The following is a 27,027-nucleotide window of genomic DNA, read 5'->3' on the forward strand; positions in this document are numbered from 1 at the left end:
ATGGATGGATCCAAAATTTATGGGGTCTAGTTCTTATACAGTTTGCCCCAAGGAAAAGAATATAAAATTAAATACAAACATTTAGGGTACCTCCTAGAATTTTAGAAGAGGCCCCCACACACTGAGAGGCCCTGAAGCTTGAGTCTCATTGACTTCCTGGTAAATTTGCTTATGAGTCCAGATAATTCTCCAAGTCACAGCAGCTACAGGGAATTTTGTTTGTTGGGGAGGGAGGGCAGGGTGGACCAATGGCCATCTGTCAGTAAAACAGCAGCCCTTTTCTGTGGTGGGAGCTTTAATTCTATACAAGATTGAGATAAAGGACAATCGATGGTGCCTTGTGTGCCACCACACTGATTGCATCTGCTTTAAAATAGAAACCAAATGTGTTCTGCATTAAAGTAGAAACTGAAATGCCTGCATTTCAGATAGCTGCTGATCCAGAAAATCTGCAGGTGCAATTTGGATACAGTTGCAACATGAATAGAAATGCAAATCCAACGACTACACGTATCAGGGCCCATCATGGCACTTATTAAACACCTGAAGCTCCAGGATTAATTATAGAGCTTATGAAATGATCTAAAATAAAATATGAAAGTGTGAGGCGGGTTATTTTTATGACAGTAGGAATAATGGCAGTGGAAGTATGACAAGCAGCTCTTGATTATCTGTGAGCAGATTACATGTTTCACCATTCTGTGAAAGTCAGAGTAAATTAGCAAAGTAGAGGAATGGTTGAATGTACTTATAGGAAAATTAATGGCAGAGTTTATAATTGCTTAGAGAAACAGTGAGTTCTCTCTTGGTGATTACTTGTAAAGTAGATAATTCATAATCTGTTTTCTCTTCTGTCAAACCACTCAGATCTGTGCAGACAATAGTAGGTCTGAGCTTGGTGTGAATTGGCCTTGGACCTGTTTTAAAAAATGCTGATACTTGGTCTCACCCCTGGAGATTCTGACGTGATTGGTCTGGGCACATGCTGGGCATCAGGATTTTTTCAAGCTCCCCAGGTGGTGCTCAAGTAGAGCGGAGCTGGGGAACCACTGGACGGATGGAGGAGGTTTATTCCTTCTCTGGCTGCAGCAGCTCCAATTTATCTCCTTGAAGCCCTGACCCCAGCAGACTGTCATTTTCTCTTACATAAGAAGGAAAGGCTGGAGGGGGCTGGAGTGGGAGGATGCCCTTCTGCAAAGTGGGTAAGGCTCAGGCCTCCCCGCCCCCTCGCTGGTAGACCTCTGTTATGGAGAAGGCTCTGGGGTGCTCACAAAGGCCCCTTCCCCTTTCCCTGCAAGAGCCATGAAGGTGCTACTCTGCTGTGAGAGCCTGGCGTGCTTCCTGGGGGTGAGGCTCTCAAAAGTGTGTGTGGGGGGGGGCGGTTCTCTAAGAATGAGGCCCTCAGCGGTTCCTCACGCTCGTGCTGGTCCACGTCCAGCCTCTCGCAGTTCCCCAGAATGACTGTGCAAGTGGTGCTGCTAGGTTACGGCTACCGGCTGCTGCGACTGCTGCTCCCGGAAAGCAGGTGTTAGCTGTGTCTCTCTGGATATACCCGTCTCTCCAGATTTGGGGGTGCTCATTTGTCCTGTAACCTCAATTTTCTGATATGTCCAAGAAAAGTCATTGATTTTCAGTTTGTCCAGCTTTCTCTTATTGTAAGGACAGATGCGCCAAATTCCATGTTCTTCACATGTGAGAGCTGAGACTGGAAGTCTCAGTGGATGGGATCCATCTAGTGGTTCTGTTGATTCTGCAGGTCAGTGTGGGGAGAAGTGCCAAACTTAACATTCTTCATCTTTCAATCTATGAGCTTGGAATGTCTCCATTTATTTAGATCTATTCTCATTTCTCTCAGTAATGTTTTGTGTTTTTCAGCATATAAGTCTTGCATTTGTGTTGTTGCATTTATTGCTATGCATCGGGCTCTTTGTTTGTTAGTTTCTTTTCCTACTGCAGGTATCCTAGTTTGGGACATATTTTCCATTGTTTTTTCCAAAATACAAAAACCGCTTTTTCATGACTTCATCAAAAAATAGCTAGTTGAAATTCAGGGGGAAGGATGTGTCTAATTTAGATTTTAAAATAAACAGTATTAGCACTGCCATTAATGGAAAATAGAGAGCTTTGGCAAACCACATTTAAGTTAACAATGATTTCAAATCTTTTAAACACACACACACACACACACACACACACACACACAGAAGTTCTGTCTGAACTGGTGGGAACCTGTAAGGAGTTAGGATGCTCAGGTCAGGTGGTCATTGCATTCTCTCCCTGGGAAGATGCCCCACGACAAGCTAGGCCACGTGGAGCACCTCCTTTGCTCATCACGTCTTTGCCATGCTTCCAAGCAGCCCCAGGTCCTGCTCCAGCTGTCCTGGGCACCTTCTTTCCTGACCGTGTTGCTCTGCCAAGTCCTCTTACTTCGCACTGCCCTTTCCTGGGCTCCACACGGACCATTCGCCTCTGTTGCTGTCTCTCCTGGGCAAAGGCTCAGTGTGGCTGATAGTGCTCGTTCGCGTCTCGGGTTCACTCACGTTGCTTAATTGCTACTTGATCACGTTACAGTTTCATTCATTTCAGGGCCAGACAGGTAATTGAAGTGGGGGCTAGAGAGCTGTTTCCCTAGGTACGGGGGCAGCCCCTGCTCAGCTCCCCCTGATTTTTGTCACAACAGAATGCAAATTTGGGCTGTCAGATCTGTTTTCTTTCTTTTTAAAAAGAAAATTCAGGAATCTGGATATTTATGTGAAATCTCCTGGTTTTATATTTTGGAAGTGAATTCAGACTTTTTAAAAAATACTGTCCAAGCCAAATACTTCTGTGGACCACACTTGGCAGTGAGACACCAGTACACGACCTCAGACTTACTGTGACCACTCATAGCTGGAGTGTAGGTTGACACAGGTTAGATTTTCTGAGACATGCCTAAATTTTAGCAATGGGCTCCTGAATCTCCTCAGTGCCCCCTAACTCTTTCCTATGCCTTTGGCTGGGCTGTTTTATAGGAAGTCCGTCTCTTCCTGTCCACTGTGGCTTGACCACTTTTGCTTTCAGGGTAATCTTTTCTCAGATCTGGATGATGCCCCACTGTCACCCCCTCACCGTGGAAAAGGAGAGTGAGGACTGTCTTTCTCCATCCTATTTTATAGATTCTGAAGCACGTGTGAGACCCAGGGTGGTGGAGGGCCTTGCCCGGGTTGTCAGTTACTGTCCACCACCAAATTGCTGCTTTCTTTGTCCTGCTATTGCCTTTTTTACTTCAAAAAGAACAAGATCTTGGGAAACTTGAATTACTTAATTTTCTTACTGACTCTTGATCCTGTCATTGTCTGCAGCACACGCATTTCTTTCCATCTTCTTCCCACATCTGTGCCCACTTGGCATTTCCCTGACAGATACAGTGGCAGGGTAACTCCAGAGAGACAAGTCCTGGTCAAATTAATAACCTGTGGGTAGATTCTTACTTGGCTTTCAGTTGGCATTTAAAGATATGTGACTTCTTTCACAGGGCTGAAGAAACTAGGACCTTACTACAATGATACAATCTGGTCAGAGGAAGCATTTGTCTCTGTTTTGAGAATTGGATTTAATTTGCAGCAAGATATTGATTACCAGGAATTAACTTAATGTCACATCTGTACCCTATTGTCTGTAGCCTCTTTCAGGACTTGTGAGAACACTCGGCTCTTTTTAAATAGCTCATCTATTTATTGAATGAAGTTATAAGAAAGGCACAGAATATGAGCTGTTTCCAATTCTATTTGACAAGCTGAAATTGTAACTTCAGGCAGGAATCACAAATTGATTTTCTGTTTCAGACTCAGAAGGTTAGTATCGTAGATACTTCATTGCCGTGATTCTCCATGGGGTGTGGGTAGGGTGGAATGAGAACAGCCAGGGACTTCTTATAAAAATCCCCCCTGGGGATTTTGAGCCAGAGGCAGGCACTCCAAAAAAGAGAGGTGTTAGTGATAGAAGTTAGTGATACATGTGAATGGTATGGAAAGAAAAATAAAGTTAAGAATCACTACTCTGCTCTCTGCCATCCTCAGAGTGTCTCAGTTTCTCGACCTGTTCTCCATTTCCCGGAGCCCTATGTCCTGGGTAGTCAGGCTGTCTCACCTGAGTTAGCGATAGCACTGAGAAGCCCAAGGTCAAAACCTTGGCCATGGAGTGTTTCTCATATGGGCCTTCACCGCCCTTTCTTTCTGTGCAACCGGCAGTCCACGTGTCTAAGTTCTTACTCACCTTCCTGTTCCCGGGGTCCTGTTATCTTTTTTCAAAAGGTATGTTCTTACCTTTTGGAGTTCTACGCTTATTTTAGCCATGCATGTCCTGTTGCCGGGACTGGCTACATCCTTTTGTAGGGCCCAGCGCAATAAGAAAATGCAGGTCTCCCTGTTTAAAAATTCTTAAAGAATTTCAAGACCAGGACAGCTGAGCATGAAGCCAAGCGCAGGCCCTTCTCAGCATGGGGCGCTAAGCAGCTCACAGACCCCGTGGCACCAGCTGTGCCTCTTGCAGTCCAGTGAGGAGTCCGGTAGTTTCCTGCTGCCCAGGATGTGCCCTCCAGTGCATTTCCAGGACTTCATCCTGGTTCTGGAGAACGTTCCATGGTGAAGAAGATGCTAATAGAAAACAATCTCCAGTGGGGGGGGGGGGAGTAATTAGAAAGAGAAATAAATATCTAAACCCAGGATTCCTGATTCTCTGAAGAGACTACAAAATTTTTTAAAATTACATACAATAAAGTACTTTCTGCCTTGGCCAGGTAGCTCAGTTGGTTAGAGCATCATCCCACGATACACCAAGGTTGTGGGTTCTATCCCTGCTCAAGGCACATACAAGAAGCAACCAATGAATGCATAAATGCATGGAAAAACAGATCGATGTTTCTCGCTCCCTTTCTCTCTCTCAAACCAATAAATAAACAATAAATATATATTTTAAAAAATATTTTCAATGATGAGAGAGCATAATCTCTGGTGAGTCAGAAAGACTGTATCTAATGATGACTCAGAATAATCATAAACCAAAAATAATCGTCATATAAGACTGAAAAACATCCTGGTTTCCCGGACTTTTTGATTTTTGGAACTTTTATAATCAATAAGGCAATAATAGGCATGTCAGCACTACCAAACACTGAAAATCATTCCTCTGGAGTGATTACTTCCTGAATAAAAGTTAGGAATAGTGGGCAGCCTCACAATATGCAATGAAAAGTGAGGTTTCTCAGGGAATTTTCTATTGGGAGAAACAATGAGTAATAATGTGGTTGCGAAGTCCAGGGACTTTATCTAAAATTAACATGTAGTTTAAACCTACCTTATATTTGAAGATCTCTGAACAGCCCTTCTCTTCCCCCTTTACCTACAGTGCTCTGAATTGAATGGAATGATTTTTCTGCTATTTGAAAGCTGAGAGCAGCCTGATTTTAACACAACTGTTGCTTAGCAATAAGAAGGAACTTAATGGCTCTACTCTCTTCTGCAAACTGAGAGGAGCCTCCCTGTGTAGCTATTGTCTGTCTGTAATGCTGAATTTAAAATTGTAATGATCATTTTAGGGTAAAATTGAAGCTGGCCTATGTGGCATATCATACTTACACTGTCATCTCAGCCACCAGGGGGTTGCACTGTCCCAGTTTAAGGCTCCTTTGCAGAAAAGCTGGTCTCTTGGAGTTATGGGGCATTTAGAAAGCAAAGACAAAGCTCTAAGAAGCTAGTAGACCCCTTATTGGTAGGTGGGTTTTTTTATTCCCTATATACTGACTTTGTGATTCTGGGACCGAAAACTTGGTTCTTAAAATATTGTGATTAGAAACTGGGAAAGGGAGGAGCAGGGATTCCAGAGAGATTTTGGGGAGTGGGAGAGGGTGGCAAATCTAGCTGTACTGGCCTCAATACCCACCTCTTTTGGAAAGGCTCCTAGAAACGTTAGCTGCTTAGAATTTTTAAACGCAAGGTCTAAATTCAATTGTTCATCAGAGAGATTGGTTTAGAGATTCAGAAATCTCTGCCTGAATTAAAAGTATTATTCTTTCCCACTCTTCAGACTAAATGATACATGAGTTTATTTGATTTTGTTTAATTGGTTATATAAGCACTCTCAGTACCATACCAGGTGCTGCAGAAAGATAGGAAAGGAACAAGAAGCATCGCCTCCACTCTCTAAGAGCTGACAAACCAGTTGAAGAGATTAGATGAACAGGGGTAAAGTAGATCTCAAATGATCAAAATGTGTGAACTCCAGGGTACTGATAATAGTTAGCATAATTATTGGCCATGTTCAACTTTGGACTTGAAGACCAAGTGAAAATGTCACATTAGCAAAATAACAAGGCTTCAGTGCGTGGCCCTGAAAGAAAAGGTTAATATAGTTTCAAAGTATTTCATACACTCTTCCAATTAGTAAGCTTTCTCAAGGAGCAGGGGTTTCTTTCTTTTTTTTTTCTTTTTTTAACTTTGAGACAGTTTTTTTCCTCTGGATCTGTAAGTTAGTCTTTATGGGTGCACACTTTGTGGTGTATGTAATAAGCTTAGGAATTTAGCTGGTATTAGAGCTAGTGGAGGCGGCATTTATCATACTGGACTAAATTAATACTTCTAAGATTTCTACACGTGCATCATAATGAGAAGTGATGAAAGATTTATACTGAAGCAAATTATATTTCAGTGGCTTCAAAAATGAAGAGCCATAAGCCCACAGAAAACCCAAAATAGACTAGTTGAGATAGAGTAAAATAGTAGTATTATGATGTATTTTTGCATGGATGCATGTTTCTTTTTGGGAAAAAAGAATTTGGCAAATAGTCATCGAGGGCCAAGCACCTCCTTTTTCAGATATGATTGGATCGTAAAGACTCTGAGGCTAGATTTTGAATTATGTGTAGCATTCGAGTGGCAACAGTTCGGATGTTACCTACCTATAATGTTCCTCCTCTTTATAGACTTTTCTTTGTGCTTGCTTCTAATTTTCCAGATTCTGTACACAATTCAGAATTAATTCAAAATAGTAGTCAGAATAAACCTTCTCCTGGCAAATAACATTACACCACCAGAGTCGGTTCTCTTGATTCCTGTGGACTGGGCGTAAGACAAAGCATCGTCCCCTCTAGAAGCAGGCGCCCAAAGCCAACAGTCTTACCAAGGGCCAGCGTGGCGCGCCTGTCGTCCTTACCTCCTTCACTGCAGTGTTAAAGATCTGAAGCGATGCTCTCATTTCTTTTGTTCTGTTTGGGCATTGTGGATTTACGAAGGCCTGACCTTATGCCCTGTGTTTGTAGTACTGCCTCGCGCTTTTCAAGCTCCTTCACGAGTGAGGGCCTGTGTGTGCATCACAGCATGCCTGGGAGGTGGGAAGGCCGATGTCATTACCCCCTTTTAATGTACAAAGAGACAGGCTCAGCGAGGTAAAGTGACTTACTCAGGGAAGTTAGAAATTGCAAGGATAGGATCTGAGTCTCTCTGAACAACCAGTGCTCGTTCTATTAAACCAGATTACTTTTATAAGGTGGTATTTCAGTGCCATATGCCTCTGATATTTCAAGGGACAACTGAACGATTAATTGGTGTGCAATTAATTGGTATCCAATTAACTGGTCTCCAATGATTTAATTGTTGACCACCTTCAAGTGTGAATCTCAACTTCCTTCCCCTCAGGTTCCTCACGTCCTGTGTGGGAGGCGGTGTCGAGGACTGCCTTTCATTCCTGTTTCCTCGGCGTGTGTCATAGTTTGGGTTTCATTTCTCAGGGGGCTCAGGCCGAGCACCAGAGCATCCCTGAACAGGGTACTGGGATACTGATTGACACTCAGAACTGACATTTTTGGGGATTTGAACATTTCCCTGTGTTCTCCTAAACATTTCTTCAGAGAAATATCCCAACAAGTAGAAGAAGCCCCTGGGCTCACCAATCAGCTTTTACTGATTTACTTTTTTGTTTAAAAATCCACCCACAATGTATTTCTTCGAAATACATTCTGCCATTCAACTGCCTTCAATAGTGACTATAAGATAGAAGCCTCCCATTTTCAAAGATTGACTGGCCTGTTATTTTTAAAATTTGAAACAGCTTTATTAAGATATATTTCATATAGCATACAACTCTCCAATTTAAACATGCAATTCGATGGCTTTTAGTATTACTTGCCATCTCTAGTGGGCTTTCAATCTTAATTTTGAGAACACTCAGGCTGCCTACTGTGGAAAACAATTCATTCGGGATCAGTGATGGACTCTGAGCGTCTGGTCTTTCTCAGACTATATATAGGACATGGGTGGGGAATGGAGTTAAGAGGCCCCCTTGCCTCCTCGGAAGTTAATGGTACTGAGGATTTGAGCTTCTCTGTGTGTTACTCTGAGAGTGGGAGGAAAGGCTGTGTGCCCCTTCCTGGGGACAGTGCTTGCTGGTGAACTGGCCTCTGATTGCTGGTGCCTGGTGGTCTGACAGTGGGCAAAGAAGTTATTCAGGGAGCAGGGGCCAGGAGGGCCTTGGAAAGACTAGGGTGTTGGTGAGGGCAGCTAAGAACGAGTCCCCAGGGAGTCAGCATTGAAAAGTGGCCAAGAGGGTGGATTTGGTGTTGGAGAAACCTGCGAGTGAGTTCTGCCACTTGTCTAAGGTGTGTGATCTGGGGCAGCCCCTTGGAGTCTCATTTTTCTCATCTTTAAAGTGAGGGTAATGGCTGAACCTGCCTTATGGAGCTGTAGTGAGGATTAAATGTGATGATCCTTGTGCGGTTCTTAGCTCCGCATTTGAAGCCAATTAAGCCGTCTATGAATATTTCCTGCTGCTGTTATTGACTGTTTCCTCCATATGATTTATCAGCTTCTTGAGAATAGGGGCTGCTGTGTTTACCATTAGCTCTCCGGCCTCTCTTGCTGTGAGATCAGTGTGGAATTGGAAGGAATGCTTTCCCGTCGCCCATGTATTCTCACTCTCTCCTCCTGCCTCACGCGCGTGCACGTCCGCGTGTGCATGTCCGCGTGTGCATACTAACAACCCCCCCGCTGTTACATGGGCAAGGAGTAGCGAAATAACTGCAAAGGAGTATTAATTATGGGTCATCCTGTGGTCTTCTGATGAAAGGAGTATAGTTTTGGGGGCACTATCAAGAGACCTAGAAATAACTTTGTTAAATGAATCCCTGCTAAAAATAATGGAATTCGCTACAGCAGACTCCTGTGTATACTGAGGCATTTGGGGGGACAAGAGGCTAGAGGCTCGCCAGCGTGTTTTTAAGGCAGTAATGGTAGCAGATGCTCAGGACTTGCGCTGGATACTAATTCATGCCCATTCGATAGCGATAATGAAATTGGCAGAAAAGAACAAGTGGCAACGAGAATGTGGAGAAACAAAACCCCCATACATTGCTGGTGGAGATGCAAAAGACAGCAGCTACTTTGGAAAACAGCTTCATAGTTTCGTAAAATGTTCAACATAAGCCTAGCACAGGATCCAGCAATTCCGCTCCTGGGTACTAGGCATCTACGCAAGAGAAATGAAGCCATATGTTCACCGAAGGACTCAGACATGAATTTTTATAGCAACATTATTCAGAATAGCCCCAAATTAGAAACAATCTAAATGTCCATCAACAAGTGAATGGGTAAACAAATGTGACACAGTAAAATATTAGTCTGCAGCAAAAAGGAATGAATGACTGATGATGCTACAACGTGAGTGAACTTCAAAACTATTATGCTAAGTCAGGTCAGCAGTGTTTCCTTAGAAGATGAGAGTAAATGTTTTAGGCTTGTAGGCTCTGTGACAGCTTCCCAGCTCTGCCCTCGTGGTGCTAACGCCGCAATAGACAATACGTAAAGGATCGGGTGTGATCGTGTGCCAGCAAAACTTTACAAAAACAGGCAGCAGGACTCCTGGGTGAAGTATAAAAAGCCAGATGTAAAAAAAACCAACACAGTATGATTCCATTTTTATGTAACGTCTAGGAAAAGTAAATCTATAAAGATAGCAGACAGACCCATGACCGCCTGGCTCAGGGTTGGGGACAGGGATTGACTGTGAATTGGCACCAGGGGTATTTTGGGGGTGATGGAAATGTTCTGTAATTGGATGGTGGTTATGATTGCACAGCCCTGTAAATTAAGTATTAGTGATTATACACGAAAATGGGTGAATTTCATGGTAGGTAAGTTGTATCTTAGTTACCTGTTAAAATTATATGTACTTTCATTTATTTTTTTTTCTGTTGTTTTGCTGGCTTACCCATCTCATCCTTATATTATTACCTTTATCTTCAGTGAAAAGCGTATTTTATTAGTGACTCTAGTGTTCAAGCTACGAGCAGGGCTTCGAGTTTTAGAGATGCCTGTAACTTTGACCTCCCCCCTCTAGAGCTCAGGTTGATCCGAGTTAGGTGAGTTCTTTATTTGGACTCTGTCCCAGGGATCTGATAAGGAAAACCTTAGTCAGACTCTGAAGGGAGCTTTCTAGCATCATCAGTGCCACAGGATCTGGAACCAAATGTCAGGGACTGTGGTTTTGAAGGTGGGTAATAATGGAGCTTTTAATTGTATGTATTTTCTTCCTGCCTTCTTTAAAAGTTCATGTAATATCGCCCGCCGGGCGTGGCTCAGCGGTTGAGCATTGACCTAGGATCCAGGAGATCGCAGTTTGATTCCCGGTCAGGGCACATGCCCGGGTTGCGGGCTCGATCCCCAGTCGGGGGCGTGCAGGAGGCAACCGATCAATGACTTTCTCATCATTGATGTTTCTATCTCTCTCTCTCCCTCTCCCTTCCTCTCTCTGAAATCAATAAAGGTATATTTTAAAAAAAAGAAAAAGTTCATATAATAGCTAACCTGGACTAGAGATGGTTAATTCATCTGATGCTGAATTAACTCATTTGTGCCTTTTGAAGATCATTCTAAGAAGAGGGCAGTGATGTGTCCCAGTTGTCCGCTGTGATCATTGCATCCCCATCATGTGATCAGAGTCTGAGATGGTTCAAGGACTCAACTCAGATTCTGTCTTGGGATCAGTGCCTAACTGTCCATGCATCTTACCAAAAGAGCAAGTTAGTAAAGTATAGAACCAATGGCATTTCTGATACATAGGCAAGCTTGCAGAGAACTAAAAATCACCTTGCTGGTGACAGAAGTGATCATACGTGATGGCTGGTGTGCTGGTCTGGTGATTTGGTTTTATTTCCCTCGTCAGAGAGCATTTCCTAGGTGTGGTCATGGAAGAAAACAGTCTTGTTTCTGGGATGGTGTTAGGGAATAAGCTCTAATGAATGACCTCACTGTACGATTGGGATGCTGTTAAATCCTTGCTCTTGGACCTGAGAGTAAGAGCTGGGTCTTAGAGTCTTCAGGGCCAGAGGTGAAAGTGGATCCCCTCAGGAGGACATGCTGTTTACCAGTCGCAGGCTTTTACAATACTGGCTGAGCTCACTGAGCATTATCCAGCTGGAGAGGATCTCTCAGGCAAAATATGAAAATTGTTTTGTCCCCAGTGTAGCCTCTCGACCTTGTGTACAAAGATTCCTGTATATGAATTGTGTGCAGATGGCTTGATGCTTTAAATCCTCATAATGAAGGTATTACTAGGAACATTATTGGCACCAATTAAGTCATTGTCAGTATGTCAGCCCTGTATGGATTATCATTTTCCACTTAATAGTTCCACTTGTTAGTCAGTCTTTTACTCTGAATCTATAGAACGATCTTTTGCAGTGGTTTGGTTTTCATCTAAATGAGCTCAGGTTCTGCCAGGCAAACATAGAGACAAGCTTTTAAAAACTCTCACAGGCTGACTGCCTTCTGATCAGGTGCTAAGAGGGCCTGATTCACCCAGGACTGTCCTCAGGGTGAGAGAGAAGCTTCTCTGTGAAATCCCCTTACCTCTACTGTCTACTGGGGTTTCTTTTTTCTTTTCTTCCTTCTTCCCCCCCCCCTTAGTGAGGGGCAGAGGTGGAAAGCAAGTGTGGTCAGCATGCATATGTACGTAGGAATTAGGCAGGTTTGCTAGAAGGCCAGCTTCAGCTCAGCAAAACCAAAGAGCCTGCAGGTGCAGTGTCTCTGAGTGTGGAAGGTGCTGTTTTAACGGAATGCCGAGGCTTGCTCAGGCGCCGTCTCCCTCATGGGCCTCTAACATATGATGGGAAATGGAGCTCCTGGCTTCTAATTGCAAATATTGGGCATCATGAGCTAATTCCTGGACATCTGACATTGGGCACTTGCTGTCTGCTATCTATAAAAGCTTGGTTGAGGAGAACACAGTAGCTGTTTTTGTTGGGAAGAGATTTAAGAGATTTATTACAGGGACTTGGGTACATAGGCTTGAGGCTAGGCTCCCAGGAATCACTTCTGAGGCACCAGGCAGAACTGACCCTCCAGGGGCCTGCTGCCTCTGCCGTCCTGGGTGGGGCACAGTAGGAGATGACTGAGGAAAATGCCGCCTAAGAAGACACCCACTTCCTGCGTCGGCGACCAGGACACTGCACTGCCTCTGTGGCTGGGACACTGCACTCCCTCTGTGGCTGGGACAGTGCACTCCCTCTGTGGCTGGGACACTGCACTGCCTCTGTGGCTGGGACACTGCACTGCCTCTGTGGCTGGGACACTGCGCTGCCTCTGTGGCTGGGACACTGCGCTGCCTCTGTGGCTGGGACACTGCGCTGCCTCTGGGGCTGGGACACTGCGCTGCCTCTGTGGGGTGGGACACTGCACTGCCTCTGTGGCTGGGACACTGCGCTGCCTCTGTGGCTGGGACACTGCGCTGCCTCTGTGGCTGGGACACTGCGCTGCCTCTGTGGCTGGGACACTGCGCTGCCTCTGTGGCTGGGACACTGCACTGCCTCTGTGGCTGGGACGCTGCACTGCCTCTGTGGCTGGGACGCTGCACTGCCTCTGTGGCTGGGACGCTGCACTGCCTCTGTGGCTGGGACACTGCACTGCCTCTGTGGCTGGGACACTGCACTGCCTCTGTGGCTGGGACACTGCACTGCCTCTGTGGGCTGGGGCACTGCACTGCCTCTGTGGCTGGGACACTGCACTGCCTCTGTGTCTGGGACACTGCACTCCCTCTGTGGCTGGGACGCTGCACTGCCTCTGTGGGGTGGGACACTGCACTCCCTCTGTGTCTGGGACACTGCACTCCCTCTGTGGCTGGGACGCTGCACTGCCTCTGTGGCTGGGACGCTGCACTGCCTCTGTGGGGTGGGACACTGCACTCCCTCTGTGTCTGGGACACTGCACTCCCTCTGTGGCTGGGACACTGCACTGCCTCTATGGGCTGGGACACTGCACTGCCTCTGTGGCTGGGACGCTGCACTGCCTCTGTGGCTGGGACGCTGCACTGCCTCTGTGGCTGGGACACTGCACTGCCTCTGTGGCTGGGACGCTGCACTGCCTCTGTGGCTGGGACGCTGCACTGCCTCTGTGGCTGGGACGCTGCACTGCCTCTGTGGCTGGGACACTGCACTGCCTCTGTGGCTGGGACGCTGCACTCCCTCTGTGGCTGGGACGCTGCACTCCCTCTGTGGCTGGGACGCTGCACTGCCTCTGTGGCTGGGACACTGCACTGCCTCTGTGGCTGGGACACTGCACTCCCTCTGTGGCTGGGACGCTGCGCTGCCTCTGTGGGGTGGGACACTGCACTGCCTCTGTGGGGTGGGACACTGCACTGCCTCTGTGGGGTGGGACGCTGCGCTGCCTCTGTGGGGTGGGACGCTGCACTGCCTCTGTGGCTGGGACACTGCACTCCCTCTGTGGCTGGGACGCTGCGCTGCCTCTGTGGGGTGGGACACTGCACTGCCTCTGTGGCTGGGACGCTGCGCTGCCTCTGTGGCTGGGACACTGCACTCCCTCTGTGGCTGGGACGCTGCACTCCCTCTGTGGCTGGGACACTGCACTGCCTCTGTGGGGTGGGACGCTGCGCTGCCTCTGTGGGGTGGGACGCTGCACTGCCTCTGTGGGGTGGGACACTGCGCTGCCTCTGTGGCTGGGACACTGCACTGCCTCTGTGGGGTGGGACACTGCACTGCCTCTGTGGCTGGGACGCTGCGCTGCCTCTGTGGCTGGGACACTGCACTGTAGAAATGGCCACTGCAGTGGCAAATGGCCTTCATCTCACTTTCACCTTCCAGGCCCTGAGCAGAAGCTCTAATATGCATTCTGAACCTGAGAGGCAGGAGTAATGATTTTTAGCTTTTGAACCCTCCAGCTCAAAGTACAGGAAGGAGCCCCTCTCCATCTTCGTCTTTTACATGTAATCAGTTATGCTTATAAAAGAAATTGTGCATTTTTAACCATCTCAGTTTAATACAGATATGACTATATTGGAAGAACATGCAGAAATGAAATAGTCAAATGGGCACATAAAGTGATGTCACAAAATTAAATGCATCTCTATTGATCTCCGAACTCACTAATTTAAAATATCTTTAGGCAGAGCAAATTTTGTGCAATATGTGATCTAGCTACACAAGAAACATGCCATTAGAGGGCTCTTGTGGGACCCCAGTTTCTGTGCCTGTGCGTGTACATCAAGTCCTGTGCTTAGATTAAATGGTGCTTTTTTTCCTTCTGACCTGAGGAAAGTACAGATGTGATGTGTGTCCCAGCTTGTAATGCTGTGTAATTAGAGCGCTAAGCTGCCCAACTGCACCAGAAGGTGTTTACTCATTCTGGAAGTCTTATAAAATGGGGAAATTAAGACCTGTGACTGCTGTGGTCACATGTGTAGTTGATGTGAATGTACCTGGTGACATTGTGCACTGCAAAAACTCTGCTACTCATGAGGTCATTGTGGGGGTTAAATAAGTTGATTTGTGTCCAGTGTTAGGACAGTACTTGCATATGATAAACACTATAAGTGATTGCTGTTATATCATTATTATTTGCTATAAAATGGGATAGCTCTGACTTAAAGGATTGCTGTAAGGGTTAAACGAGTTTGGTCCCTGGTATAAGTAAGCACTGAGTGAATATTATCTATAAATAATAACAATGATAATGTTTTAACTCTTAGAATGATGTTTTCACTGTAGTATATTTCCTAGGCCTTTTAACCCAGAGGCCTCTTACCTCTGAAAAGTAAGATAGAGTTGCTGGCTTGAACTGAGAGAGGCACACCAGGGCCATCTCCATTTCTTCAAGACAGAGCACTTCTCAGCACCGTGCACATTTGCTCCATGGGGTTAGTATACTTGACAGTCTTTCAGTAGAACCTCAAGTGCAAGAAGTTAGTTTACTTTTGGAAAATTATTTTTCTAACCAACATGACTTCACACAACACTTACTCACTGTGTGAATTAAGGTCTCTGCCCTTAAAATCGGGCAAAGTTTAATGAAAAAATAGGTCAACCTTCATGAAAGTTAGGAATCAATATGGTTCATGAATTCATATTTATATTAAACAAATACTTTGGCCTAGTTTGGTAGAAAATATATTTGTAAAAGTATCAGGTAGACTGTTAGGTCATTTCTAGACTGTTGAATCATTTCTTGGGAAGTTAAATAGAAAATACTTTCAGAATTTGTGGTTTTGAAAAAGGACTTTGCATATCTCCCCTGATGAATAGTGACAGTAACACAGACTTAGGGAATGGAATTCTTGGGAGCTTCTGCTACCTTCTGGCAGTTGCCTGCCAAGTAGTAAGTGTTGGCCTGATCAGCACATTATGGATTCTGGAGGGAAGGAAGATGAAATTCCTATATGGGAATTGAAGTCCTATGTAGATGACATGAAGGTGTCTGGGTAGGACAAAGAGTAACTTAGAAGCTCTGAAACGCATTTTAAGAATTGTTAGTAGACTATTTGAAAGTTTCAGCATTGAGCACTGACCAGCCATCTTCCACTGAAATGATACAAATGGACTTTATCTGAAATACTCTCTGGATACACACAAGATAGGCGGAGCCCATCCCCAGCCAGGGTGGAGGGTCTTACCTTGTGCAGGATGGTTTCCTGAGGCTGAAGTTTCCACAAACGTGTACAAGCCTCTCTTCTCAGTCCTCAGTTACTAAACTGAAAGCACTTTAATGATACCTCAAGTCTTGTGGTTATAGACCCTGGGGAGGGTGGGATGGGAGGGGAATTGTGATAAATTCCAAGGCTGGGAGCTTCAGGAACCTCCTGGCTCAGGAAATACCAAAGTGTTCCAATAAACGGAACCAGCCTGTATTGGTATATTTATCCACAAATAATAAAATGAATAAACAATCTTGGATTTTAAAAAATAAAAACAATTGAACAGATTGACTGAGTCCCCACTGTGTGTAAGACCCTTTGCATGAAGGGAAATGTAAGCCTAACCCAGTGGTTCAGGCCTAGAGCGGGGGACCTCAAGGCAGGGCCCAGTTTCTTCTAATATGTGGATTTCAATAATGTGAGAACTGCTTCTCCCATCCTGCATCCAATATGTATCATCACTGGAAAGTCCATCTTTCAAAGAATTCTTTGGGAATATTTCCAAGAATTCCCAGTGCAGTTTTCCCTGTCCTTATTGCCTGCTAGTGCTCCCTGAGGCAGATGTCACGTCCTAAGTACATCAAACCCCACCTGCTGGTCCCAGGTGCCTCTGCTGCTAATGCAGAAGCTTTGGCCAGTCCACGGAGATGCTCCTGTGAAGGCTGCTCTCTTAACAGCCACCCCTGGAGCTGGTGCAGAGCTCTGCTAACTTGACTGGACCAGTGGCTTCCCTTTCCCTAAGCCCCGGGACTTACTCCAGGACACCAGTTCAGCCTCCTCTTTGCTTCTGGTGACTTGAGTCTTAAGGGCCTCCATCACCCTTCCTACAGTCCGAGCTGATTTTGTCTGTGCCACACAGGCCACTTGCTGCATCTCAGTGTCATTGGGTTGTGGTCTATTTCCACTCAGGGGCCCTTATGTAAACTCATGGGTGCAATCAGATGTGTGGAATTGGTGTCGCTCAACTACCCCAAGAGGCACCCAGCCCACTGGGCAAGCTGACACTGCCTGCTTACAAATACTCTAAGGATCCCTAGAGTATGACAAGCAAGAAAGACACAGCCTCTGCGGCCACAGGTGAGGGAGTGGCAGCCCTGAGGAAGGCCGTTGTAATCAGAGGGGAGCGATTCATGGAGACTGAGGTGCCAGAGGCAGGGTGGGAGAAGGGATGGGAGGCAGGTGACTGATGATGCCAGGGAAGCGAGGGTGTTAGACACACAGTGGGAGACGTGAGCTTTGTCCAAGGAAGCACTGAAGAAGGGACTTTAGAGGCATCTAGGTAGGCACCTTTTACCAAAGAGGAAACTGATAGACCCTGGGAGATGAAGGGACTTTTCCAAGGTCATTCAATGAGATAAGCCCATTAAACAGTCCCAAGTCCACTATTTCTTCTGTCACATCTTGCTGCTCTCTCCAGGCATGAAGGAAGAGGGAGGGTGGAATTGCAGAGAGACTTTGAAGAAAGAGGGACTTAAGGTGTCTCTTGATTGCCCTCATGAGGAAACTGCAATCTTCAAGTCACAGGTGTCACGGAGAGGTGCTGAGAGGAAGGCATGGGATGCTCCGCAGCGTGCACCGTGCTGTGCTGTTTGCAGCACTGTGAGTTGTTTGACGTTACCCTCCGAGGATGAGGATGGGCCCAAGGCTGTTGGCATAAGGGACCAGGGGCGAATCATTGATCAGTCAACATTGTTAAACTAATTCCCTAGAGTAGAATTGTACAGTGAGCTGCTCAGAGTCAGCCTGACATTTTGGAGAGTCTTTAAACTGCACGTTTCAGTGCACAATCCGATGACAGGGATATTCTCCTCACTGCGCTTCTGTAGTTCCAGAGCAGATACAGAATTTACAATGAAAGGCTGCAGAGCAGCTGCAGGCACGAAGACCTGCATCCTGAGCCTCTGCCTCCGGGCACTGGAGGGAAAGCAGGAGCCAGCCTGGCAAGTTCTGATGGTGCGATCAAAACACAGAGCAGGGAGCAACCGGCACAATAACTGAACATTGGCAGGACCCGACAGACTTGGTATCAGACAGAGTGGAGCCCTGCTCTAGAGAGACCCCCAGAGCTGGCCGCCTGAACTCACTTGATGACTTCAGATCTCAAATCTCTGCCTCTGTTACCACATGGCCTCTTCCCTCCAAGTGTTTGTGCCTGTGTCCAAATTCTTCTTATGACCACACATCTTATAACAAGTGATTGGATTTAAGGCCCACCTTAATCCAGTTTGCCATCTTGTTTACATTTGCAAAGACCCTATTTCCAAATAAAGTAACATTGACAGGTTCTGAGTGACATGAATTTTGGGGGACACTATTCAATTCAATACAGACCTCCACATCTGGTCCATCAGCAAGCCTTACCCCCTCTGTTTTGAACAATTCCCATCACTCCTGCCACAACCTTTGTCCAAACCGGCCTCACCTGGATCAGCTGGGTTACTGCCTCATACCTGGTCCACTTATGTCCATCTGGTCCTCACTACACAAGGCAGCCAGAGTATCCTTTCCAAATGTAAGTCAGCTTATATGATTCCTTTGCACAAAACCCTCTAGTGGCCCCCAAATACCAGAGAATAAAATCCAGTTCTTTAGAGCTTCTGGGTTGGTGAATGAAGTGAGCACGTGAAGATTTGGGGTGAGTGGTGGGCCTGGGGGGTGTGAAAGCTCCATACACCTTTCCCCGCCCCTTGGCCTATGCATCTCTTCCATTTGGCCGTTCCTTTTATAATAAACCAGTGATGCAGAAAAAGAGAAGGAAAAATAATGCAGCTCTTTAACTTGGCTTAAAAGATACTTGGTGATCTTGCTCCCTGTGTAACCTCACCTCCTGGCCCCATTTTCGCTGGGCTCCAGCCACACTGGGCTGCTTTCTGTCCCTCAGTCATGCTGAGCTGTCTCGGGGCCTTTTCATTCACTGTCCTGCTGAAGCACTCTTCCTGCAGATCGTCAGATAACCGTGTCTTTTCCACATTCAGGTCCCATCTCTGCTCAGAGAGGCCCTCCTCACCCAGCCTCTGACTGTGCTTTCTCACATTAGCCCATGTGCCCTCCACATAGCTCTTTTCAATGTCCGAATTTACCCTATGTATCTGTGTGGAGATATTAATAGCACTACATTATATCTTTATTGTTTGACTCCCCCAGTAGAGGTTGGTTCCTGTGAGCAGCTAATTAATTTTCCTTGTCCACAGCTGTACCCTGGCTCCTACAAAAACTATTGGCACAAAGGTGTTCAATAAATATTTTGTGTCTACTCAAATTTTGTGTTTTGTGGCTTCTACCCTCCCTTCCAAGGTATGTTTCATTTTTAAATGGTTAAACCTAGCATTTTTATATGTTAAAAAGGCTTTGTATAAATTCTTGAATGTTAACAACTGAGGACCTGTTTTCATAACCTCTCCCCAACCATCTGTAAAAGTCTTTGCTTTCATTTCTTCAGAATACCTTCAATAATTTTGTGGCCATCCCCCACCCCACCCCCAGCACCTGAATCCACAGGTGTGGGCTCATTCTAAACTTCTTACACACCCTCCTGGAGAAGACACTGTCATTCCCCCACCCCCACGGGAAAGCATTTCTAGATGTGTGGAGGATTCTGTCAAAAGAGACATAGCAGGATTTAAAAATTATTATTATTTTGGTTTGTGAGGAAAACTTACCTAATGACAAAGATTTGAGTAGCTGAGTCGCATCTTACTCAGAAGAGGTGGGGAGCTGCCCTCAGGGAATTCAAACTCATGTACTGAAAAACCTTTCACCCTTTTTCCCATGGTTGGTTATGAAGTTGAGCAGAAAACTATCAAGAAATTTAAAGTTTGTTGGTGTTTTGAGATTTTTTGTTGGTTTTTGGTGGTCTTCGTTTTAACCCATTTCTAGAGCATTCTCTAATTTCCAGTACCTCTTTAGGTTACGACTGGTTTTGCGCTCAGGAAACTCTGACCAAGAGAATTAGACATTTGGTTTTTTAAACGGATTGCTATATTTTAGTTTTCAAACTGGTTCAAGTTGTTGTCTCCCACAGACCTTTGCCACCTCTATTTCTAGCCTATTTGTTTCCTTCTTGCCTCAGCAATTTTCTTGAAAGGTCATTTAACTTGCTTACTCTACTTTCTTCTCACCAACTCTTCAGTCGCCCCCTCCGCTTTGGCAGAAGTCGCCGTGGCCCTCGTATGGGCAGTGTGTTCTTGTTAGATTTCTCCGCCAGCGTAAGGCCTGATGACAGGGATGCGAGGGCTGAGAATTGCACAGCGACAAACAGGGGCGACTGCACTCCCTGCGCCCCCCCTCTTGGGAGTGTGTGGAAGTGGAAGAGCCTGGATATTAGAACTGGGCAATCTGGACATGAGTCCTGGCTCTGCTTTTACTTTCTGTGACCTTAGGTGATTGTCAGATTTTTCTGAGCCTGTTTTCTCAGCTGTAAAAGCAAGAACTATGTTTTATGGAATTGTGAGAATTAAAAGAAGAAACACAAAGATTTTCAATAAGTTTTATTTTAAACTCAGTATAAAATCGTTCCTTTAAGAATCTAAGCAGAGCCCAGCTGGTGCAGCTCAGTTGGTTGAGCACTGTCCCCTGCACCAGGAGGTTGCTGGTTCGATTTCTGGTTGGGGCACATGCCCAGGTTGCAGGCTAGATCCCCAGTTGGGGCGTGCAGGAGGCAGCCAGTCTGGGGGCGTGCAGGAGGCAGCCAGTTGATGCTTCTCTCTCCCTCTCCCTTCCTCTCTCTGAAATAAATAAAAGCATTTTTTTAAAAAAAGAGAGAGAGGAAAAAAAGACAAATCAAAGCAGAGTTCTGAGGACACCCTGCGGCAAGGCATCAGGTTGAGCCATGAGCTGAGTGGTTGGCCTGGCAGGCCCACCTGCACCGTATTTTCGATGGGAGAACACAGTGGGTGTGGGCATGGCTGATTATATGCTTTGGAACCCATAGTCCAATGGCCTGACTCTCTGCCCACTTGCTTAGCACCCTGAGAAAGTACTTGACCCCTCAAAATTCCCATCCTCACCTGTGGGGCGGAGTGGGCCTGCCCACCTCTACTGTGTGCCACGAAACAATACGCTTAACCTGGCATCAAACCTGAGAAATGGGGCCCTTGGCTCTCTTCGGGCTCAGAACCCAGGGCTGCCTTTCTCCATCCACAAACTGCTGGAAGGAGTTCACAGACCCAGGGAACTTCAGGAGGCATTCCTGGAGTCCCACCTGAGTATCCCTCTCAAATAGGGATTCTTAGTCAGAAGGGAGTCTGGTGGCCTCCTAGCAAGGATGACCAGCAGTGTAATTCCCCAGTTTAGAGCTCTCCCATTGCCCCAGCTCCCTCAGCATAAATTTGGAAATCTTTAGCAGGACACACAAGCCCTGGTAGAGCTCAGACCCTATGGGAAACGGCAGGACCTGCAGATTCATCCTTTAGGGCCCAGACTCCCTTCCGTCCAAGTGGTTGCCCTTCCCTGTGCTTGATGCACAAGTTGACAAATGGGACAATCACATCGGGGAGTATCGGAAAGGTCCCGGGCCTCACAGAGCACCAACTCCTAATTATCTGCTCAGGCAAGTTTGCAGGTAAGGACCCCCAAGTTGCCTACCCCGTGTTCCCACAGCCATTCTTCTTAGACCCACCTTACTATCAGGATGGTTCTGGATAAAGTCTGCCTCACCACCTGTTAAAAAAAGAGAGAGAGTCTAAGGAGCACACATTTTTTAAAAATCCATAAGAACAATTCAGCTGACAGGTACCCATTTCCTTGAAAGATGAAAGCAAAGGAAAGAGACTGATTTTGCCATTCTTCATGTAGTTTTCATCTCAAATAGTGGTGGACCTGCTAAGCTGCTTTTCCTCTGTCTAGAAAGATGTGTTTTTTCATGTAGTTACAGTTAATTACACTTAGAGAAAAGTCTCAGGTTGACCTGAGTAAGAGGAGAACTTCAACACTGAAAGATATGGACACGCTCATAAAAAGGTTAAAAAAAAGTTGCAAATGTGCCAGAAAGTAGATGTGCTGCATGGTGCTGTGAGATGTGTAATGGGGGATTTGTTCAACTGAGCCAAAGAAGGGCTTATTTGGGGAATCAAAAGAAGAAGAAAGTGGTCTTCACCAAGAACAGATTTGAGGAGGCAAGAGTGGCAGTTAGCCCCTTGGGAAGACTACTGGAGTAGACCAGAGGCGAGCTGCTGGTAGCTCAATTCCAGTTTGGGCTTTGTAGATAGGAAGGCACGGGCAGGTCTGAGATTTATTTAGCAGGTAAAATTATCAGGAAGGAGCAGAGAGATGGGCCAAGAACAATTCCAAAGTTTCAGGCTTATCTAACTGGATGGCTGGTGGTGCTCCTTTACTGAGGTAGGAAACCCTGGGAGAGGACAAGGTTTGGCAGAATTCCTTTGGACATACTGAGTTTGAGGTGTTCGAAACATCTAAGAGGAAAATGTCAAGAGGAAGTTGGATATATGGATCTGGAGCTTAGAGAAGGGATCTGGGATGTAAATTTATGAGTAATTTGCTTATAGGTGATCACTAGATGAGATTTCTATGGAGAGATGATAGATATCCCTTGGATACAGGGACGTGGAGGTTATTGGCGAATTTGATGGCAGTGGTGAGGTGGGGTGGGAAGCTTGGAGTAGGAGATGAGGAAATGGAATCCGTGAGTATAGACAGCTTTCAGGGAGTTTCCCGGCGACGGTATGTAAGGCTTGATTTAATTTTTAAAGGAAATGTATAACTAATGAATGACAGTTAATTATGATTGGAAAAAAGAATCTTTTAAAATAGTAGAAAAATTTTAAAATAGTTTCTTGAGAGTGAAAAGATAGCTAAGATGGAGACATAGGCCGGCACAGAGAAGGCTCAAAAGACACTGAACCAATATTGAATTGTAATAATAGATAATATTTATTGAGCTCTTACTATTGCTTCAGGTGCCATTGTAAATGCTTAACATGTATTAAATAATTTAATCTCTACAACAAGTCTCTGAGGTAGGTGCACTTATTAGCTCACGCACAACATGAGGAAACTGGTCACCAGAGAGGTGACGTAACTTGCACGGTAGGAGAACGGATTTAATGCAGACAGGCTGCCTGTGAGTTCATGTTCTTAACGCCTATGCAATACTGCTTCTCAGTATATGGGTGCTCAGTGAAGTATCTGTATCATCTGGAAGTCAAGATATGGGCTCATCCATCTACGAGTATTGAAAATGTTAGTGGTTATATAATCACTTTGGGGCAAAGGTATAAACTAATGCTGACTTATTAGTTAAAATGTCTCAGCTTTATATTATAGAACAAGACAGGCAGAAATGGAAGTGTCATTAGACCAGCTTTAGTTTTACTCAGTGACCCTTAATAAATATGTGCAAATTACTCATTTAATTGCACCTGTCACTCTGGTGGACTCACTTCTGAGGGTATGCAGGTAAGTAAGTGGAGTTCACAACAGTCAGAAGCCATTTGCACCTCTCTGCCCAAATGTGTCATTTGTGAGTTTCATTAACCAGTGTCCTAAACTAAGTGACTTTTTCCAGGTCCCTGGGGACTGGTTTTAACTAGAACATGCCTGTGTTTCTTTTCCTCCTCAGGATTTAACAACACCGACAGAATATGCGACAAAGAGTTTATTATCCGTAGAACAGCCACCAACCGAGTGCTGAATGTCCTCCGTCACTGGGTCTCAAAGCACGCACAGGTAATTAACTCAGTGGCCTCATTAATTATTTCCAAGAATTTTTTTTTAAATCAACAAGTTTTAAGTCATCATACATACACAATGCCTCCTGATTCTTCGGGGTTCGAGTTTGAAACCTTGAAACTGGAATGTAGGAAGGGAAGAAATAAGAGGACACACATGCAGATCAAGGCAAACGCATGCATGTTGCCACCGTCCACTGTTTCAGATCTACAAATGACCTGACCTGTGGATGCTAGTGACACTGCAGAGCCACTGTACTATGCCACCCTGCAGCACTGCTCACAGGGGTCTCTCCGTAAGTGGAGCTGTGCCAGCTGCAGTGGTGTCCACTAGAGGTAAACAGCAGGTATCCCTGGAGGTAAACAGCAGGTGCCCCCTGGAGATAAATAACAGATGCCCCCTGGAGGTAAACAGCAGGTGCCCCCTGGAGGTAAGGAACACCCTGGTACCAGACACTCGGGGAGTGTTTTCTCAGCCTGATTCAGGAGACCTTTTGCCTCATGCTCTTTGGTGTTCTGGATCCCAGCACTCCATTTTTAAATTGGGTCACAGGGACAAGACACCTGTTTGTTACCTATTTGTGCATTTTCAGTGCAAGTTGCAAGTTCATATAATTTATACTCATTTCATAAAATAAAGCAATGCCTCCCCTCCTTTGCCTCATTGGTTCAAGGCGTACATTGTGCTTTTCTCGCCCACTGCCAAATAATGGGGGTGGGGTGGGGTGTGCTGGACTATGGCTGGCTGGCTCCCTGCAAGGAGAATTTTGGAGAGAGAAGGGGGTCCTGAATGGCTCAGATCAGAACACGTGAAACGTGTAAAATGTGAGTTAGCTAATGAGTAGAGAAAAAGAAAAAAAGGCAGGGGGTTCCAGGTCTTCATCACGTCTCAGAGGCCGCCATGGGTCTGCCATATGGTCCTTGTAGTGATGGTCCATCAGGCAGGGACTCTCGAGGGCCAGGCTCCTAAGGTCCCTCTGGTAAAAGAGTTCACTAATTGGGAAAAGGGGGATCTGGGCCTCACCACCAGTGAGCCCATACAAATTCTTAAAAAGCAATTAAAATTAAAACGGCAAAGGTAGCCCATGAAACAAAGGGTGTAAAAATTTCATCTCATACATTCTTAAATAAAAATTCATCCTCTGTGACCAAATTCCCAGAACCATCCTTAGCTCACTGGAAATGTCTAGTCTTTCTTCTCCGTGATCTCAGGAGTCTTTCTTCTCCGTGATCTCAGGAGCTTCTTATAAATCCCTTTTGCTCATTGCAGATAAAACATAATGAGGTTTCTCTGTATCTGACCATCCATCTCATTCCTCTCTGTTTTTTTTGTGGTTTTTTTGACTCAGAGTCTTGACCTCAGTGGCTTCAGAAATGCCAAGGAGCTTCAGTAGACCAGGCTCAGCAGGTGCTGCTCAGTTTCCTTCCCCACCTCAGCTTGGCCTGTGCAACTTCACGCCGAGACTCTCACAGTCACGGTACAAGTCTAGCCCAGGTTTTCCTGGCCTCAGCTCCCCTCCTTTCTTCCCACTCTTCCCTCAGAAAAATGCTAACCTTCCTTCCCCTAGCGGCCCACTTTTCTTTCTCAATCCCCAGTGGCCTCCTTTTCAATTATTTCAAACAGGAATCCCTCACAACTCACACATAACTCTGACAATAGCTAGAAAAGTACCACAAAGGAAAATACAATATGCTGGGGCTATTTTGTTCTTGGTAAAGAGAATTCATAGTTGGGAAGAGATTGGTGTACTGAATCCCTCACTTGTAATCAATTTTCAATAAGGTGTTATCCTCTGATTTGATAGCTGCATTATACATACATACATACATACAGATAAGGCAGTATTAGGTGAGAGGCACCGAGTCATTGGAATAGACAATGGATTAGCGAGAAGACAAAGGGCCTCTTTATTCAGATGGTATCCCGGTGGCCTTTAGTTCTAACGGAAAAAAGCATCCTAGGTGTTGGCTGCCGATTTGACAGTTCAGGTGCTTTGCAGCTGTTACTTCAGATGTGCTCCCACGTGGGAAAGCGTGTCTTCATTTCCAGTTAGAGGGCCACACTGGGAGTCGCAGCCTGAGACCCTCCCTCCACCTGGGGCATATGTGGATGGTACAAATTGTTCAGGTTGTTCAGTCTTTTCTCCTGACATGATTGTTGTATAAAATTTAGACCCTGATGTACCAAAGGAAGCCCTTACCATTCACTCATTTGTCTGTGCTTACCCTGCCCGCATGTGTGAGTGGACTTGGGGATCTGTGCTTGGTTTCCGATTGTCCTGGTGTAACTTCCTCATGTTCACCTGTCGCCTTCCTCCTCCCAGTGAGTCCTCCATCACCCTCTCTGTGTGACCACATGACATGCAGGATGGACATTTCTTCTGCTGGCTTCAGTGCCCAGGTTTCCCTTCTTCCCTTTACTGACTTGCTTTTGGCCTCCTGGTCATCAGTGGGGCTCCACGGAGGGCAGTTAGAGCAAGTCAAGGAAGGCTCTTGGTAATGGATTGGTTCAACCACTCAGATACAGAGAGCTGGTTCCAGCTCGGGTTCCTGGGGCCACACTGTGTGCCCTCCTCTCACTGACTGGGGACACAGCCTGAACCAGTGAGTGCACAGGAGGTGTGAGTGCACCCCCTGACTCGATGGACCCTGAGCAAGCTGACCACTGACCACTCTGATGCTCAAAGAAAGAAAACTCAGCTTTATCCAAGTTCATCTAAAGGTATTTACTCCCTTAAAGGCGATGTCTAGCTATGAGATGAGACTGCTGGTCCGAAAACCTGGGCTATAACCAGACTTTGCCAATTAACCCTCCTCACCTTAGCTATCTTTGGTTTTCACATCACAAAAGTGAAGGGCTTGAACAAGAGGATTTTTCATTATCTGAGCCACTCTGTGCCAGTCGAGTTCATTTAAGGAAGAATGTAGCATTATTGTGGCATCCTGACTATTTTGAATTAGTAGCTTTTAAAAAAATGAGTAGGGAATTGTACTCATTTCAAAAATACAGCCCAACATGGTAACGATTGCAGTTTTCCTCACATGGTAGACTAGCCAGGAACACCACCTTGATCTCCAGAAAACAGAAAAGCCACACTAAAGCAGCAGGGTGTAGACTCATCCCCAATAATTAGAGAATCGAGTCTACCACAAAGTATTAGATAGCGTGAATTCACTTCTCATTTCTTACCAAAGGTAACTGATACTGGCAGATACTACCCTGAACTTAATTCAGGAGAAATAAAAAGTTACTGAGATCTGGCAGCCGGTGTGGCTAAGTGGTTAGAGCGTCAGCCTGAGCACTGGAAGGTATCAGGTTCGTGATTCCTGATCAAGGGCACACACCTTGGTTGCAGGTTCAGTCCCCGGCCCTGGTTGGGGCATGTGCAGGATG

The 27,027-nt window shown here is 45.7% G+C and overlaps 1 protein-coding gene across 2 annotated transcripts in view; it reads left to right on the forward strand.

Moving 5' to 3' along the window:
• The window catches only part of RASGRF2 (Ras protein specific guanine nucleotide releasing factor 2), a 159,076-nt gene that overhangs the window by 108,647 nt on the left and 23,402 nt on the right, over window positions 1-27,027 (forward strand). Inside the window, exons 18-20 of one of the 2 annotated variants that reach the window (XM_087815078.1) lie at window positions 19,140-19,178; window positions 23,367-23,369; window positions 23,525-23,631. In XM_087815078.1, coding sequence (XP_087671204.1) covers window positions 19,140-19,178; window positions 23,367-23,369; window positions 23,525-23,631 — 149 coding nt within the window. The remainder of the gene's footprint in view (window positions 1-19,139; window positions 19,179-23,366; window positions 23,370-23,524; window positions 23,632-27,027) is intronic. The other variant, XM_087815077.1, reaches the window with a different exon arrangement.

Source organism: Miniopterus natalensis, chromosome 3, assembly GCF_054644295.1.
Source record: "Miniopterus natalensis isolate mMinNat1 chromosome 3, mMinNat1.hap1, whole genome shotgun sequence".
Classification (NCBI taxonomy): Eukaryota; Metazoa; Chordata; class Mammalia; order Chiroptera; family Miniopteridae; genus Miniopterus; species Miniopterus natalensis.